At 50.6% G+C, this 17,069-nt stretch overlaps 1 protein-coding gene across 1 annotated transcript; it reads right to left on the bottom strand.

Annotated features, from left to right (window-relative positions):
* Nucleotides 1-3,574: 3,574 nt before the first annotated feature.
* LOC125956687 (neutral alpha-glucosidase AB) lies at nucleotides 3,575-7,400 on the bottom strand. The gene is made up of 4 exons (XM_049688779.1): nucleotides 7,378-7,400; nucleotides 7,033-7,291; nucleotides 4,146-6,650; nucleotides 3,575-4,073 (listed from the first exon to the last, which is right to left on the bottom strand). Exons 2-4 carry the CDS (start codon nucleotides 7,143-7,145, stop codon nucleotides 3,851-3,853), a joined length of 2,841 nt encoding a protein of 946 aa, XP_049544736.1. The 5' UTR covers nucleotides 7,146-7,291; nucleotides 7,378-7,400; the 3' UTR covers nucleotides 3,575-3,850.
* Nucleotides 7,401-17,069: the final 9,669 nt, after the last annotated feature.

Here is a 17,069-nt window from a genome sequence, read left to right as displayed (position 1 = left end):
TTTCGATCCGGAGTTCGGATCGCTGGATCAATCGCGCCGTTGCGCGGTGCCGATGATAGTTAAGAGTAAGAACGACGACGACGACGACGACGACGGTGAACCGTTGATGAGCAGCCGCTCACCTACGTCTGCTTCTTCTTTTTTTTTTCTTCCCTCTGTTTTGGCAGTACGCCTCCGTAGAAACAGGCTCTGTAGGGAGACAAAAGCGTATCTGCTAGCAGAGCAGATACAGATCGGGCAGGGCCTTCTGGAGTAACTGGAGCCTCAAAAAGAATAGTGTTTACCCAGGTGCCGGTGGACTAGTACACTGGCCTGTCGTACAATGTGGCTCATAAAGGTCTGATCGGTTTGCTGCTGGTGCCGTGGCAGTACTGCGGTTCGTACTGCGGTGTGTACTGTCACGGAATTTAGTGACTTTTTGCGACGAACCTCAAAGGCCCGCAAAAGGCCATGCCGTTCGAATTCGAAAGAGATGGCGAGAGTGAACAGGGAGGGTGCAAAACGGAAGGAAAGGGACGGGGGGGGGGGGATGAAAAGAAACCAACACATTACAAATACGAGACTTCGGTCGTAATTCCATGATCATAAATTTTACGCTTTCTGCATCTCTGCAGCCCATTCCCACCCAAAACCACCCCTTACAAACCATCGGTGCAAGAATGGCACACTTGCGCTGGTTCGCACAACAGTGCGCCCGGGCCTTTTTTCCTTTTGAAGCCTTCGCCTCGGCCTGTCTACCGGTGCTGCCCATCTGTGTAGGGGGCGGGAGCGGTGGGGGAGGGGGCTCAGGCTCGTTGCTTTCATCCTTCCTTCCTTCCTTCCTACCGAAAACCCACGTGGGAGATGTTTTTTTTTTCTTCGCCTCCTTCTCCTCACGCTCTGCTGCTGATTCTTTGCTCGGCTCTGACGACTTTGCCACTTTTTTATGTCCGGATTTTCCCCATTTACCGATGTCACCTTTTGCAGCAAAGCAGTTCTCGCGAATCGGAGGGTTGCTTCCTTGTCCTTGTCCTTGTCGCTTTTCCTTCTACGGCCAACCGCGGGGTAGCGAGGGGTTGCATATACGCTTCGAGTGAAGCCAAACGACTGTTCGGAGAAAAAATGCAGTCAACTGATAAATGTATTTCCACCCTTCCAAAACCTTCGCTCAATCCCTTCTTCCTCCTCCCCGATCGTTCCGCCGGACAATAACCCCCCCCCCCCTCCCCCCAAACCACCCCCTTGGAAAACACACGCACACAGCGTTTGAAGATGTGTCATGAAGTCGGAAAACCGGCAATCGGGGCCCCGTTGGCCGTGGGAATCTCGCCACTCTCGCACCACCAGCACGGGAAGAGCACATGGCATCAGCATGCATGCGTTTGTGTGTGTGTGTGTGTGGGTGTGTGACGGAGTCGGAGACCGAAGGTGAACCTTCACGGTCCAATGATGTATCGGTCAGATTATTGGTACGGCATTACGTGGCGGTTTGCCCCGTACCCCACCGAATTGATTAGCTACGTCCGGTTAGGGTCGTTTATTGCCACTTTCAGTTATCCCTCCCAAGGATCTTGCTCGTTGGGAGTTTGTGATACGGCGTTTATTAAATTTGGCTAAATTTGTGTTTGTCAACTAGGCCATTGATTGAAAAGAGCTGGGCGTTCCTAGGACAAACAACGCGCCTTCCGCACCTCAGCACGCAAGGTACGCATGCCATTTGCAGTAATACAAATTCATATTCATTTTGGCTATGTCGCGACCCTCGCTCACTAGAATCGTCGCCATACATAAACTAATTACTTTTTTCCAAGAAAGTGATATCAGTAATAACAAACGATAATTTCTCTTCTAGAATCAATTGTTATAATTGTCATAAAGTTAATAACAAAATGCAGTATAGCAACATAGCCGTACCAATATGAATATGTATCACTGTATACTATATGGCTGCATTGGGACCTAACTGGCCCTAGGGCCTGGTTTGGAGTAGTGAAGCAGTCTCATGGCGACCAGTGGGTAGCTTGCTTCACTGGTCGGACTCGCCAAAAATTGCACAAAAATGCTCACTGGCTGGTCTACTGTCGGGGAGGGTGAAAGGCGACGTGGAGGGAATGCGAGAGAGAGAGAGAGAGAGAGAGAGAGAGAGAGAGAGATAGAGCATAGCTTACGCTTTCGCAAATAAACTATTTGTAAGCCAAGCTTGGCTCTGATTAATTTCAATTGCACGAAATCTCGCAAAAGAATGTTTTACAGCCCACTTTAAGCTGACCCTGTTCCTCCATACGATAGAAAGAGAAAGAGAACTGAAAGGGAGTGAACAGCGTATGCAAAGCGGGAGAGGAGAGGAGAAAACAGAACACAAAAGCATGAAACCCGATTAGATGTTAGTGGCATCCGAGTTGGTGACAGCTTTTATGTCCACCGCAAATCGTTCCCCGGGAAACGCTGCAAAAAAGCCCAGACCACAACACACGCACGCCTCTTGCAATAGTTGTGTGGCTCCAAAACGCAAGGGCAGACAATAACTCGGCCATAACAATAACCAGCATTGGTGCTAGATGGTGCTTAGGAGTGTACACGGTTAGGAGCACCGCAGGAGCAGGATTTTATATTTGCATCGTCGTTCGCCGCCGGGAATTCTTCTGGTATCACTAGTGTGCGCGACCTACAGGTTTGGGTCCACCCGATAGAAGCGAACAGCCGGTATGCTTATTTTCAGAAAATGGAAATGAACAAGAATAAAAAAAAAAGCAAAACAAAAAGGACCACGAACGCGATATGAGGACCGCGCGATTGACACCACATTTGCGATGCGTCGATGCGGCGGCAAGCAGTAGCAGCAGCAGTAGCAGTAAAAAGATCATTACGAAGTGATTTATCGGCACCGAATGAGTTATTAATGAGAAAATTGATTTATGACAGCGTGAGCCGCACGGGCAGGACCCATAGCGTACCCAAAAAATAAACCCATCCTCTCAGGAGGAGGTAGAGAAAGAGGAGAAGGCGGGGGGGGGAGAACGAGGACAAGGAACAGGAGAAAGAGGAGGAGAGCTTAGGGAGCCTCACTATGGACTGAAAATTTATTGTTAAGCAGAGGAGCGCCACTGCTCCACCGAAAGTGGTTGCGCCGCGTCCGGAGTCCACTAAGTCCAAGCCCACCGTAGTGGTTGGTTGAACTAAAAGTTTCACATTAAACGGTAACAATAAAGTGCCGGGACCGTGGCTACTAGTGGCGTGCGCTCGGAATCCACGATTCCATTCCGATTCCGCTTGTAAAGAATCCGGAGTTGATTCTGAAAAAAAAATCCGGAATAGATTCCAATTCTGATTCCGGACCCGATGTTGAAACTTCTGATCTGAAGCAATTACAAACGCACGGATCTACTGCGTTGATGCGAGTACAATCTAAAGAAGCTTTAGTCTCAATCATAAATGAAACGTGACGTGACGTGGGGCACCATGCTGTTGCTTCTAGTGGACAACCTGACATTTGCTGACTTGCTAACAAAAGAAAACTATTTTAAGAAACACTGCATAAATCAATGCAGAAAAGCGACTACATCTGTTCCAGAAGCTGGATAGCCATTAATAGCGGTTGTATTTGTTTTAATCTTTTATTGAATCGATCATCGACCGCGTAAGCCGGTCACGGCATGAATTCTACGCCTGTTACATCTATTTTATTCTCACAGTTATCTCCAATTTACTCGTCGTGTGGAAATTAGAAAGCCCGATTTATTTTAATCGAAACTTTATGTAGGATAGGATATGACCGTGGTGGAGCCTACTTTCGTTCGTACGTATGAATGAATGGACAACAACAGAGTTTAGCAGCTTACTATCTGCATACCACCGGCCCCCATTAATAGGTCTAAAATTGCAGTGTGATGGACCAACCTTCACTCATCACAACGCCCGGTTTGCGCACGATGGCCACACCCGGGACAGCAGCCTCACGCACCAACTCAAGCATCGTCGAGTCATCGCTGCTGGCCCTACGCAACATGACCGTGGTCGGCTGCTTCGCCAATCCCACGAACACGACTCGCTCGAGCCAGCTCTTAGTCGGGAAGGTGGCTGTGGTATCAATTTTCCTAAGATAGAAAACATAAGAGCAATTAGTAAGCAGCAAGACCTGTTTCCTCTTTTTTTTTTGTATTACGCACCGACTGCTCAGCACACCATCGCGGTACTCGAATTGCAGATACAGATAATGACCACGCCGATAATCATAGCTCATTTCGTCGTCCATGTAGAGCGTGCCGGTAGCAGTGCCTTCCCGGTTCAATGCTACTACGAGTGTGTACGGATCGTGGGTCATCAGCGTGGAAGCGCGTCGAATTCGCTCCTTGCGTGGCACAATCGTACCGCCGCGCTGGAACACCGGCACCTTATACGCGTCGACAGGAATACCGATGACGCCAGCCGTCGAGTGCTTCTGGAAGGTATCACAATCGTACCACAAATCGCCTTGCCCATTCTCGTTCACCGGGAAATACACCTGGCGCTTGCCGCCGGCCGGCTTGGCCTCGAGCACCGGTGCCACCAGTAGCCGGTCACCAATCAGGAACTGATCGTCTATCGCGAACGCCTCGACATCGCGTGGGTACTGCGCCAGCAGTGGACGCATGATCGGTAGTCCGTGCTGCTCGTGCTCGTAGAATAGTGTATACCACAGCGGTAGCAGCCGGTAGCGGTGGCGGATGGCATCGCGAATGACCAAACGGACGTCCTCCGGAAACAGCCATGGCTCGCGGCGCTTCGTATCGATGTGTGCGTGTGAACGGAAGAAGGGCTGAAAAGCGGCCGTTTGGTACCAGCGGGCAAACAGATCCGCCTCCGGATTGCCGAAGAAGCCACCGACGTCGGCTCCGCAGAAACTGATGCCGGCCACCGACAGTGCCAGGCACATCTGAATCGAGGCCCGCAGATGGCCCCACTCGGCCATATTGTCACCAGTCCAGACGGCAGCGAACCGCTGGCTACCGGCAAAGTGGGCCCGCGAGAGAATGAAAGGGCGCAAGGATCCCGCGCCACGCCTCATCAGCCCATCGAAAGTCGCCGTCAGTTGCAGGTGGCCGTATAGATTATGTACCTCCCGATGCTCCCAGCCACCATGATGCAAATTGTCTTTCGGCATCGTCACCTCCGGCCCATTGAACACCGATGGTTCGTTCATATCGTTCCAGATGCCGACCGTGACCGTCTGCTCGCGGAAGTTCTCGAGCAGGTATTGGTCCGCGTAGTGGCGTCGGGCGTCCGGATTGAAAAAGTCCACGTAGCTGGCCGCTCCTGGCCAGCACCAGCCCTCGTAGTCACCGGAGTCCTTGTTCTTCACATACAGCTTCCGGTCGGTGCACTCGTTGTGAAAGAAGTAGCCACTGTCGCGCTTGATGTGCGGATCGATGATGATCGTCATGTGGCGCCCGAGTGCTGTCAGATTATTCATCATCTCCACCGGGTGTGGGAATTTATGTTGGTCCCAGGTGAAGTAGCGCTTTCCGTCCGTGTACTCGATGTCGAGCCACATAGTGTCCATAGGGATGTCGTACTCGTCGAACTTGGCCGACACCTGCTCCACGTCGCGTTCGTCGTTATAGTTCCAACGGCACTGATGGTAGGCAAGGGCGTACAGCTGTGGCAGCGGTGCCCGCCCCGTTAGCGCCGTGTATTGCTGGAAGGCATCGTTTGGCTGGGGACCGAGCAGCACAAACACATCCATGATGCCCGTTTCGGATATAAAATTTGCCACCGGTGGTTCACCCTGGCCAATACCACGCACCAGATTTACGATCGACGAGACCACGTTCTGCTTCTCGCTGTCGTTGAAGATGTCGACCCACGTTTCGGCCGCGTTCTGCCAAAACACGCCGACCGTTCCAGCTGAGTCGCCGTGCCCGTAAATCACTGGTACCGAACCGTACAATGCCATCCCGTTGTTCAGCTCGTACTCGAATACATCCAGATTGTACAGCCGGTATGGGTCCGATCCCTTGGTAGCGGTGTGCTTGAGAGCAAACGAGTCGGCGTGCTCGGGAATGCCGAACAGAATCTTCGCCTCAGGAAAGGTAAAATCTAGCGCGAGCCCCTCCGGACCGTGACGTTTTGAATCGTGGTGCGACTTAAAGTTTTCCTCCCACTCTCCCGGATCCTGGGCGGTCTCAGGGGCTTCTGCTGCTGCTGCCTCATCCACGGCCCCAGCATCCTCTTCACCTTCCTGGTGAACCGGTTCCTCGTGTTGCTGTTGCTGCTCCTTGGTACGACGATGCTCAAACCGCATCATACCCTTTCCGTTCGCTGATAGCACAAGCACTCCATTGCGATAGAAATCTACCTTAAACGGTGCGATTTGGATTGCGGCCTTCGCCTTCTGCTCGCCCGTTCCGCAAGCCACCATGATCAGTGTGCCAGAGCTGCCCTCGACCGTGGTCAACTCATACTGAGGTGGCTGCACAAGCGAATCTGTGACGCGGTACCGTGGGCTCAACGGCTCTCGCTCGTCCACCTGCAGGTGGAAGCTGTTTCCTCCGAGCATGCACGCCAACTTCAGCTGGTACTCATGCTTGTTTTTTTGGTGCTGCAAGTTGAGGGTGATGTATTGCTTGAACTGTTGCAACGTTTGCGGTAGCGCAACGAAATCGCTCGTTTGCTGCTCCAACGAGCGCAGGCGGCTGCGTAGTTTAGGGAAACAGAGTATGGTATTAATGAAAGCATTCGTATGACCCAACCAACACGCAGGGAATTCAAAGGATCAAATCACACTAAACTACACAGGACCGGCACCCATTTCTAACTAACTGTTATTAACGAGAGACAGTTATGACGGTCAAGGATAAGTTTAGATGACGAGGGGTGATACAGGTATCGATCGTGTCTGCTATGCCGATGGAAAATACAAACGCCAGTCTCCCCCCCCTCCCCCTTCCCACACCCCTCGCTAAGCTCCCTAGCGTCACCCTAGAATGACAGCCTTCGTTTTAGTAATTTTACTCGTTTAGATGAATATTGTATTGCTGTGTTACTTCTCCTAGACCTACAGTACAAGCTACTTACCGACAGAAGCTACTTTGCTCGCACGTTTTAAAGTTGTTGCGATCAACAGCATCTGAAAGTCCGATGGCAAAGCAGAGCAGCACGACCAAAGGTATGATGGCCTTGTTAGCCATCTTTCCTGCCTGGTTTCGCTTTGGGTTGTGTGTCGGAAGAAGTTACTTGGTTGGTAGAGCTCAGTTGTTTCGATCACGGCGATATCTAAGGCAATCAACACCAGTCATTACAGTCCATAAAACTCTAGGTGAAACACTGCAGTCCACTAGTTTGGTGTGAAGGATGCAGGAATAAATGAAAACTGAAAAAGGAAGCTCGATCCAGAAAACCCTCTTACGCAGTGATACTTACCAACCGGCGACTTCCAAATCAGCAAAAGGGCTGTCAAAATTTCAGCTGGAGCAAGGTACTTTAAAAAGACAGGTAGCATCTTAACCGCTTTGACAGGTCACCATTTTGAATTTGTTTGACATTCATAGCAGGGCGCTTTTATCAACAAAACCACGTGAGTTTCAAGAAGAAGAAGAAGAAGATGTGGGCAAGTTTGGTGGTTTTATCAAGGAAAGTACCTGATTTCACTCTTTTTCGGATGTTTAAATGATTCATCTTTCTATTTAAGATCATTCGAGCGACCGAGTTGTGTTTTACAGCGAGTGAGCACGGTCCAGGAACGCTAGCTAGCTCTTGTTCTAGGCTGGGTGGCAAGACCTACGGACCGATAACACTAGGAAGAATTTTGAGAATATTTGCATAAACTTTAACTTTCGTGCCACTTTTCGTGAATTTGAACTGTCGTAATACCACAGAAAAGCGAAAACAGCTCCGAAAAGAGCGTTCCCGAAGTAAACATCCCACCATCCCGTGAATGTCAAACTCTGAAGTTTTTTCTAAAATAAAATCGGGGATTTGTTCTGGATAAAGCTACCTGTCTTTTTAAAGTACCTTGAGCTGGAGCAAGGAAAGGTGTATCAAATAGACAGGTGGCGTCATAGACGCTTTGACAGGCCACCATTTTGATTTTTTTGACAGTAGGGTCGGGCCACTTTTGTGGCACTTTTCGTGAATTTAATTGTGACAAAGAAACGAATTCTTTATCACAGTGCCACTTTTCGTGAATTTTGGGTGCTTATTCCGCTGAGGCCTAACGCCTCAGGTGTCTAATTCATTTTGGTTCATTTTTGAGTTCATTATCGCCTAAGGAAATCACCCAGGCGATCGCCTTTTTGCTGGTAACAGCAGGCGTTTTGTTCGGGAAAATAATCGACGAACCAGAAAAAATCGTTTGACACGACAGAGACGCTAGGTATCGCCTGACCGGAAAAAGCACCTTAACTTTCATAATACCACAGAAACGCGAAAACAGCTTCGAAATGAGCGGTCTCAAAGTAAACGTAAACACCAAGGTGTACCAACCTAACTGTCAAATTCTGAACAACTTTCTAAAATCCGATGGCACGGTCCAGGAACGCTAACTAGCTCTGGTTCTAGGCCGGGTGGCAAGACCTACGGACCGATACCATATTGAAACACTAGGAAGATTTTTGGGAATATTTGCATAAAATGCCATTTTCGTGAATATTAACTGTCGTAATACCACGGAGAAACGAAAACAGCTCCGAAAAAAGCGTACCCGAAGCAAACATCCCACAGTCCCACCACTGTCAAACTCTGAAGTTTTTTCTAAAATCCGATCGGGGTTTTGTTCTACAAGAAGCTACCTGTCTTTTTAAAGTACCTTGCCTTGGATCGCCTGGGTGATTTCCTTCAGGGAAATGAACTCGAAAATGAACAAAAATAAATTTGACCCTCACGGGAATAAGCATCTATATGTATAAATTCTCTTTTTCACAGGGACAAACTTTTAAAATGCAAATTTAGCTATTAAGGAGGGTGGAGGCGGATGAGTTTCTGCATTAGAATTTTAGGTATTATTTAAGAAGTGTTTTTTATCCCTTTCCTTATAGTTTACGTTTTGCCCTGTTATCACCATGTGTGATAAAGCCGTGTAGACAAATTATAAGGGCCGAGTACGTTCTTGGATTTTCCACGCGGTTGCTAAGGTTGTCACGATTTGACAGTACGCTTTTCAGTTCCCTCCTTTTCCACTTAACTTTTAGCGCGAGAGCACGCATACCCGCCGTGGTTTCAAATATTTCCTGGATTTTCTGAGGTGCTTATTCCGGTGAGGCGATACCCAACGCCTCAGGCGTCAAATTTATTTTGGTTCATTTTTGAGTTAATTATCGCCTAAGGAAATCACCCAAGCGATCGCTTTTTTGCTGGGGACAACAGACGTTTTGTTCGGAGAAATAATTGACGAACCAGAAAAAAATCGAAAACGTCGAAAACGCCTAGGCGTCAACTAACGCCACACCGGAATAAGCACTTGAGTCTCCATTTCGATTAGATTTGCAGTCTACGAACGTCTGCACCATTCAAAGCAGCATGCTAGCACGAAAGAATGCCAAGGATGGAGAACCCCCGGCGAAGCGCCAAAAAGCCGGAAACAAGTATCAGATGCCGGAACCGGTTCCCCTCGGATTAATTTTAACTGACAGTCAGAACGGCCAGTGGAAAATAGGCAACTCAATCCGTTCCGGAGGGTGCAGTGAACTCTATGCTGCATGTAGCATGGCAGCACCAGTACCGGAACAAGACGTCTCATATCCTTACGTGGTAAATGGACGAAATAATGCATCGTTATCTAGTCATTCTAACATACGGAGAAAGTCTACAGTCGAAGTTGCTGCGTCACAAAAAATGCCTTCCAATACAAGCCGTGTACCGCACAGCGCTCCAAATGTTGTTTTAAAATACATACACATGGGCGGCAACGCGCTCGTTGATTAGAATGCAGAAAATATCCTGTGCGCAGATGGAACCTATGACCGGGTGTATCTGGTGGACTTTGGCCAGGTTACAAAGTTTGACGAACAGGAAGTCATTAATCTAGAACAAAAAATTAAACCACACCCTACGATGGAGTACACTTCTCGAGACGCCCATCAGGGCGTTTTAACTATTCATGGCGATTTCGAAGTACTCGCCTATAATCTGATCTGAAGACCCCCAAAAAAAAGTTCAGCTTATGAAAAGCGTTCTTAAGCAACGGGACACTGACTGAATTTTTGAAGCGCTGCTCTCCCAAAACCGAGACACCTGAAAAGCAAAACTCCACTAAAACCACTGGTCGATTTCATTCAGCTTGTTATTGATCTTAATAATGTTACAGCAGTTTCTCCCAATTGCAGCTCTTCGCAACGAAAAGCAAGCTACAGAAGCTTCTCGAAGCTATTTAACAAAGCTTTTAATTAACTTGGCGTTTCCAAAGCTGGCGGAATGGGTCTCGTACCGCTAAACAGTCCATCGAAGCAAAAGAAGATCACGGCACACACCGAAACAGGCCACTCTGCCTGATACATCGGCCAAAAGCAGCCAGGACAGATCGAGCGTATTGACTAATGTCAATTTTTCACCAAGTGTTCTTGTAAAGAAACTTGACTGTTTCGATCAATTAGTCTGTTTTCGATTAATTCGTCATCATAAGGTTTGAATTTTACGTTAAATAAGGTTTAATTTTATTATTTGATGTATTCTGCCATACCGATCTCAAGAAGCAATAGAAATAAGTATGAACTATTATGAATTATTGCGCCGGATGTGTTCTATACAAATAGAAAATACAGGACCAATGGAGTAGTCAATGTTGCAGCATCTTTTACTTTTACTAACTGAACAGTTTTTGTTGTAAAATGTTTCGTGCTGTAACCGATCGGTATCCAAGGTAAGAACGTGATAGCAGTATTGATAAGAATGCAAACCCATACAACTCAGCTAGACATATTCCGCTTCATTATGCTCTCTTTATTGCTGGCCCTTTCGCGTCAAATGCGACATATTAACGAACTGCGCTTACAAGCAATGTTTTAGAGTACCGAACAAATTCATACGAGACGCGAGTATTGGACGCAGCAGGTTTTTAACGCAGAAAACACGTTTGCATCACATTTAAATGTATGGAAGTGTTCACGCATCGTACCAAAAGTTTTTTTTTTAGAAATAGAAAAAAAATCATGACTCCACATAATTCATAACACTTCTTTGCTGGAGACCCCAAGTTCGTAATTTGCTACTCACGTTTTGCACGTTTGTTTCTGGTTATAATGATGGGATCAACCGATACTAGCGAAACAGAGGAATGAGTCCGGCCGGTTGATGTGATTGAACGTTACAGGTTGTTCCTTACAAACGCTGAATGAAATGTTTCGTTTTCGGAAGAAATAGATCCAGACAATGGTGAGCGATTTTGTGCGATTGTGAATAAATTACATGAGATATAATATCAACCCGATATTTTGACAAATAATATGCATTTTATAACTCGTGTATAACTAGAAACAATGCTTAGCTCATTAGTAAGCAAACAGTTGAAAACATGTTAAACATTTGAAATGTTAATTACATTAAGTACAATGTTACACTAGATGATCCGTGCTCTCCCTCCACCCTGCCATCGAGTTGTACTCGTACAGGTGCTGCTGTTGCCGATGGCTGTCGCCGAAGTGTTCCTGCAGCACCAAGTTACTACCATCGGCGCTGGTCAGTAGGGCACTTATGTGGGCCGTACTGGTGATCGTCTGGAAGGGGGCAAACCGAAGCAACTCAGGGACGGCCGCCGACAGCGGAGATTTCTCGAGTCGGAAGATTTGCACGGTGGATGATGCGTACGGGGATGCGGCAGGTGCGACGAGCAGGGCCAGCATGATGTCCTCCCGGTCTGGAGTTAGCAACGCAGCACCCCTCAGCGAACGGTGCGTGATGCCGGGAGGCATGTTGAGCGGGCGCAACTGGTGGTGCGCCCGCCAATCACCCGTGTAGAGCGCCAGTACCACGGTGTCCGTTTCGGTTGAAGACTGCAGGGCAATGAGTAGTAGATTAGTGGTGACGTTGATCGCTGCCACACCGAGCACGGACCGGCAATGGTGCTCCTGGCCTATATCGATCGGTACGACGCGGTGCTGCTCGGACGCTCTCTGCCCAAGGTCCTGTGGTCCTTCCCCGAGGATGGCGATCGCGCGTCGGTCGGACGAGCATTGGAATCTCACGCCACCCGACACGACACTGGTGGCACGGGCAAGGCTCACAGAGCGGACAAACGACGTGTCAATGCTGCTGTGCCGACGATTCATTGCCCCGATGCGCGCTGCCGGCAGCACGTGCGATCCACTCCAATTCACAGTTGCGGAGTACCCGGGCTGTTGCTGCTGCGAGCGCTGAGCATCATTCATGGAAAGGACGGTCGAGGCAGTCGGGCTATCGTAGGTATGCTTCGACCATAACGCATCCAGCTTGACCGGGCGATTGAAGATGATGGCCTTGGGAATGCTGACTCCGCCCTGCTGTGCAACCTGACTCCTCGTGTCATGCAAGTGGTTGGTGGATACAATCATCTTCTTAATGCTGGTCACCGCTATGCCGTTGAAGTGATGCAACGAGAGCGGTCCATCGAGCCGAACGCTCCGGAACACTTTCGGACCGGTGACGATCTGGTGAGCGGCGTTATCGGTCGTCCGCGTAACGACGTCCGTCAGCGGGATGCTGTTGATGTGGTGCAGAATCGTGTCCATGCCGCGAAGATGCAAGTTCGCCACCGTGAGGGTACCGCGAAAGTCCTGAATGTAGCGTGGTGGCAGTGTAAGCTGTGGTGGTACTTTTGGGTTCAATGTTTCGGGTGGTGGGACGCGCCGGAAGAACGCTTGGAAGAACCACTCGAACGGTGTATAGTTGAGGAGAGCGGCAGTTAGTATCTGTTCGATGATCGCGCCGTTAGCTAGGCTGACGGCGAGGAGCGGCGAATCATGGGATGGTCCGGTCATCGTCTGCAGCACCCTCAGTAGCCGCGATTCGTCCGTCGGCAGGGTGAGGTTACGCACGGTGATCACTCCCGTTCCAGTAAATCGCTTCCGATCAGCGACGATGAGCCCACCGGTGTTCATCTGTGTTGTCCCAAGGAGGAACACCCCACCGGTGCCATCAGGAGCCAACCGTTCCGCGATCGACACTTCAGATACACGCTCAACCGATAGCGAGGCGCCAGAACCGATCCGCAGAGACTGGCGCACGGTAGTTGACACACCGTGTAGCAGTTGCTCGCGGTGAAAAACGATGGTGTAGTCAGTGGAGTGGTTGCGACGTAGACACAACTTTGCGATTCGCTCGATCGCGTCGACCGAACTGTGAAAATGTGTCACGCTACCGAGATGCACCTCAGTCGTGTTGAAGATAATCACGCCCTCGATCGGTTGCTGGTTCGTGCCCGGCAACGGAGTGAAGAGCAACAGCTCGTGCGGTGCGAGTAGCTTACGATCCTTACCAGACGTAACCGACGGATCGACCACGGTACCGTAGCACCGGCACCGGTTAATGGCGGCGATCGAATACGGACGGTGGCCCGCGGCAAAGCGATCCAAACGCACTCCTTCCGTGGTCGCATGTGGCCACTCAAGCGCGTGCAGGTGGAACCGCTCGACGAACAGGTCATCGTGCAGCGGGAGATCCAAATCCTTCCGCAGTGCGACCAGGGTGAGAGGCGTGCGGTTGAGAATCTTCGCCGTGAAGTAGGGAGTCACGATTGATCCGAATTGCCAGTGGGACTCTATCATCTGCGGTACGGGCGACGATGAGGTATGGTCGCGGGTCACCACCTGCCCGAGGATGTGTGCTGGGTGGGCGTTCAGCTGGGCCGCGCGGAGCTCCTCCGTCACGGTCACGCTACCTTGCACGTGCTTATAGCCCTCAATCGGCCGACGATGCCCAGTACCGGTGGTGCCGATGTTGTGCTTCCGCACGGTCTCCCCCAACAGCCGACCGATCGGGCAAACGTTAATATCGTCCACAGTCAACAGCGGTATATGCTGGGTAGGGGTCGCCGCATCTAACACAATCTTCGCGAATGACGGTGCCATCCAGTGGCGGTTTTTGTTGCTGTTGGTGGTTATGGTACTGTATCCCGGTTGGTATTTTCCGCTCGCCGCGAACCGCTGCATCATCGCACCCAGCTCAACTTTCTCCACGTGATTCACGGTGAGCAAATTCGCCTTGAGAGTTATCAACCTCATCTGCTGCTTTGGTTGGTTCTGTTGCTGATTGACGTTAGATACCGCGACAGCGTTGCGCCTGAACAGTGTGTCCGCTGGATAGCTGGTTAGTGTGGTTAAGGTATGCAGACCAGTGCCACCCTCCACTAGCAGCGTAGTGCCGTGTAGCTCGAGTTCCTCACTAGCCGTGACTGGTGCGGCTTCATGCTGCTGACCGCCCTTTAGCCAAAGAGCAGCCGTGGGTAACTGCGCTCCGAACGCACTTGTACGAAGATGAGAGACGCTTAACCGTCCCTGAAAGTACTTTGCCGTATTACAGAGCAAGGTGCTGAAATGGAGTAGAAGCATGGTTTGTACACGGCGCACGGCACTGTTGCTAATACGTGGCACTTACGTGGAATGCTGGGTAACTCGTGACCGCTTGATGGCGTGCAGTCGCGACGCTATGCGCGTCGCCCGTATCTGACCACGGACGGTGGCGTCGTGCAAGTACAAATTGTTCTGCCAGTTGAAGTGCGTGAGGGAGAACTGCCATATGCCGACCTCGTTCAAGGTGTTGGCGAACAGATACTGTAGCTGCCCCGTCTGGTACGTCACCTGGTGATCTATGACCTGCAGCAAAATGAAACGAGCCGGTAGTATGAGTGAATGTGAGTTCTTGGGCTGCAACAGCTGACTAGCGCCCGAGTGGCAACGTCACCAGCTAGCCATACCTGTCGTCGACTGCGTAGCAAGTAGTGGCTCATCTGGTAGGTATCAGGACTCCTGATCACTACCGGCCCGTCCAGGGTAATGTTGGGCGAACCGATCTTGGTGGCCCCGTACAACCGGAACGAACCGTTGATCACCACTTTGGCCGAGTACAGTTGGCGGAAATCAGAGGCCAGGGTGCCGATATGCGGTCCAAACTGTTGCCGCTCGTGATCCACGATCAGGGTGTTCAGAATGGTTAGCTTGGCGATACGCACCGTCGCTGGAACAGGAGGGTACAGTAAATCGATCGGCTACCGTGATGACTCCACGCGCCGAGTTACTTACGTTGTACTAAAAGATGTGCGGCGAATGGTCCTTCGGAGGGCAGTACGGCATAGTTGATGGATGGCTCGCCGTTTAGAGACGAAACCGTTAGACTGTGGGTGAAGCCTTTGCTAATAAACATCGGACCGGTAAGCGTTTGGACCGAGACGCGGTCCAAGAGGGTGCTGTGATTGGTGCCACCAATCGCACGATGGACGGTCAGGTACCGCACGCAGACCTCCTCACTTAACACCAGGTGGCCCTGGATCAGCGGCTGGTGGACCGGCACGAAACGGTTCAACCAGTAGCCGTTCACGGTGTCCCGGATGATTAGGTTGCGTATGTGGGCGCGATCCGACTGAATCGTCGCACCGTCTGACACATAATGAAGTCCGTTGGCGAGCAGCTGCATCGGCAGCGGTTCACCGTTAACGCTATTCGCCAGTAGACGGGCGGTCTGGACGGTTGTCAGTACCTTGTGACCGCCGTATCCCAGTACGGTCGCCTCCTCCAACGCGCGTTTGTTCGGCACCGCGATATGGTTGATTTGACCCCGAGGATTCATCCGTACACTCCGGGCACTCAACACATCCAGCTGGATGGTTCCGGGGAGGACGGTCGCTTTGGACTTGGACCAGAAACCTTAAACGAAACGAAGTGGTGGTCGTGAGTAGACCCGAATAGCTGAGGACACGGCAAGGCACCAACACACTACTCACGTTTGTGAATCGTACTGTCGGCGATCACTTCCCGGGCTACGATGATACGGTGTGGTACGGATCGGACCGGCTGCGGGCCTTGGTAGTGCGGCCAAGCCGTTCGCTTGCTTCGTTCACCTATCGCTGTTATTGGTTCCAGCCCGTGCACATCGCGGATGTTTGAGCTGCTAGCCTTTATGTTGCCACCAACATGCAGATCACCCTTGATGTCCGCCCGCGGTCGGTTCAACAACAGTACCTGGTTAAGATCGCTCACCACGCGGTAGTGGCGCAACAGCAGCGTTTGCCCGTTCAGCACAGTTCGCGAGGGTGGTAGCAAACTAGGATTGTCGTGCGGCAGTACGAGCCTTCGGAACTGTACGGTCGGCTGCAGCAGTACCATGTTGTCCGGGCCTGTTTGGTGCAGTGTCACGAAGGCGGACTGCCGCTTCGACAGCTGGAGCCGTACCAGATCGATCCACTGTTTGCGCTCGTTCAGACGCTCCTTTAGTCGCTGCAAACAACTACTCAGCGTGTGGAAGCCTTGCTCCTGAGTTGCTGTAGAAATCGCGCGCGCGTGTGTGTGTGCGTGTGTGTGTGTGTGAGAACAACGTGTGGTAAAGGATAAACGTGTTAAGTATTGTGCGTGTATTAATATAACAGGCATTGCTCACAACGGATCGATTAGAAAACATAACTGACAAGGATAAAACTAACATTTTCCACAGCATCACGCATCCGATCATGAGCTTACCTTCGGTACGAGCTGTCACGGCGCTTTCCATTGTCAGCTGGTAGACCCGCAGGGCAGTACCGTTGGTGATGTTCGGCAAGCAACGGTACTCAAGTGCCAGCGCAATTTCCTCCTCGCTGCCAGTTCGAAACGCATAGAGTCGCATGAGCTCCTGCGGTTCGACTTCTGGCGCGATGGGCACTTGTGTCAGCGGCGGTGATGTGGTTCCGTTCCCCCGTACCGTAAATGTCGACTCCATGCGCAACAAATTATGGCGGCCGGCAGAGTATAGCCGAATAGTGTCACCGATCGCGATGGCGACCGTATCGTCCCAGGTTGCGACGGCCGACACTTGCGCCGCCTGGAACGAAACCATTCGCTGCCTGATGAACCTTCCCTCGATGCTCCACTGGTACAGATAGCTCTTATCTGGTGGGTTGGTGGGTGGTAATGATCATAAGACCATAGCAATAGTAATACCGCAGTAGAAGTAGTACA

Source organism: Anopheles darlingi, chromosome X (genome assembly GCF_943734745.1).
Source record: "Anopheles darlingi chromosome X, idAnoDarlMG_H_01, whole genome shotgun sequence".
Classification (NCBI taxonomy): Eukaryota; Metazoa; Arthropoda; class Insecta; order Diptera; family Culicidae; genus Anopheles; species Anopheles darlingi.
The sequence above is the reverse complement of the archived record's forward strand: the minus strand, read 5'-3'. Positions and strand labels throughout refer to the sequence as shown.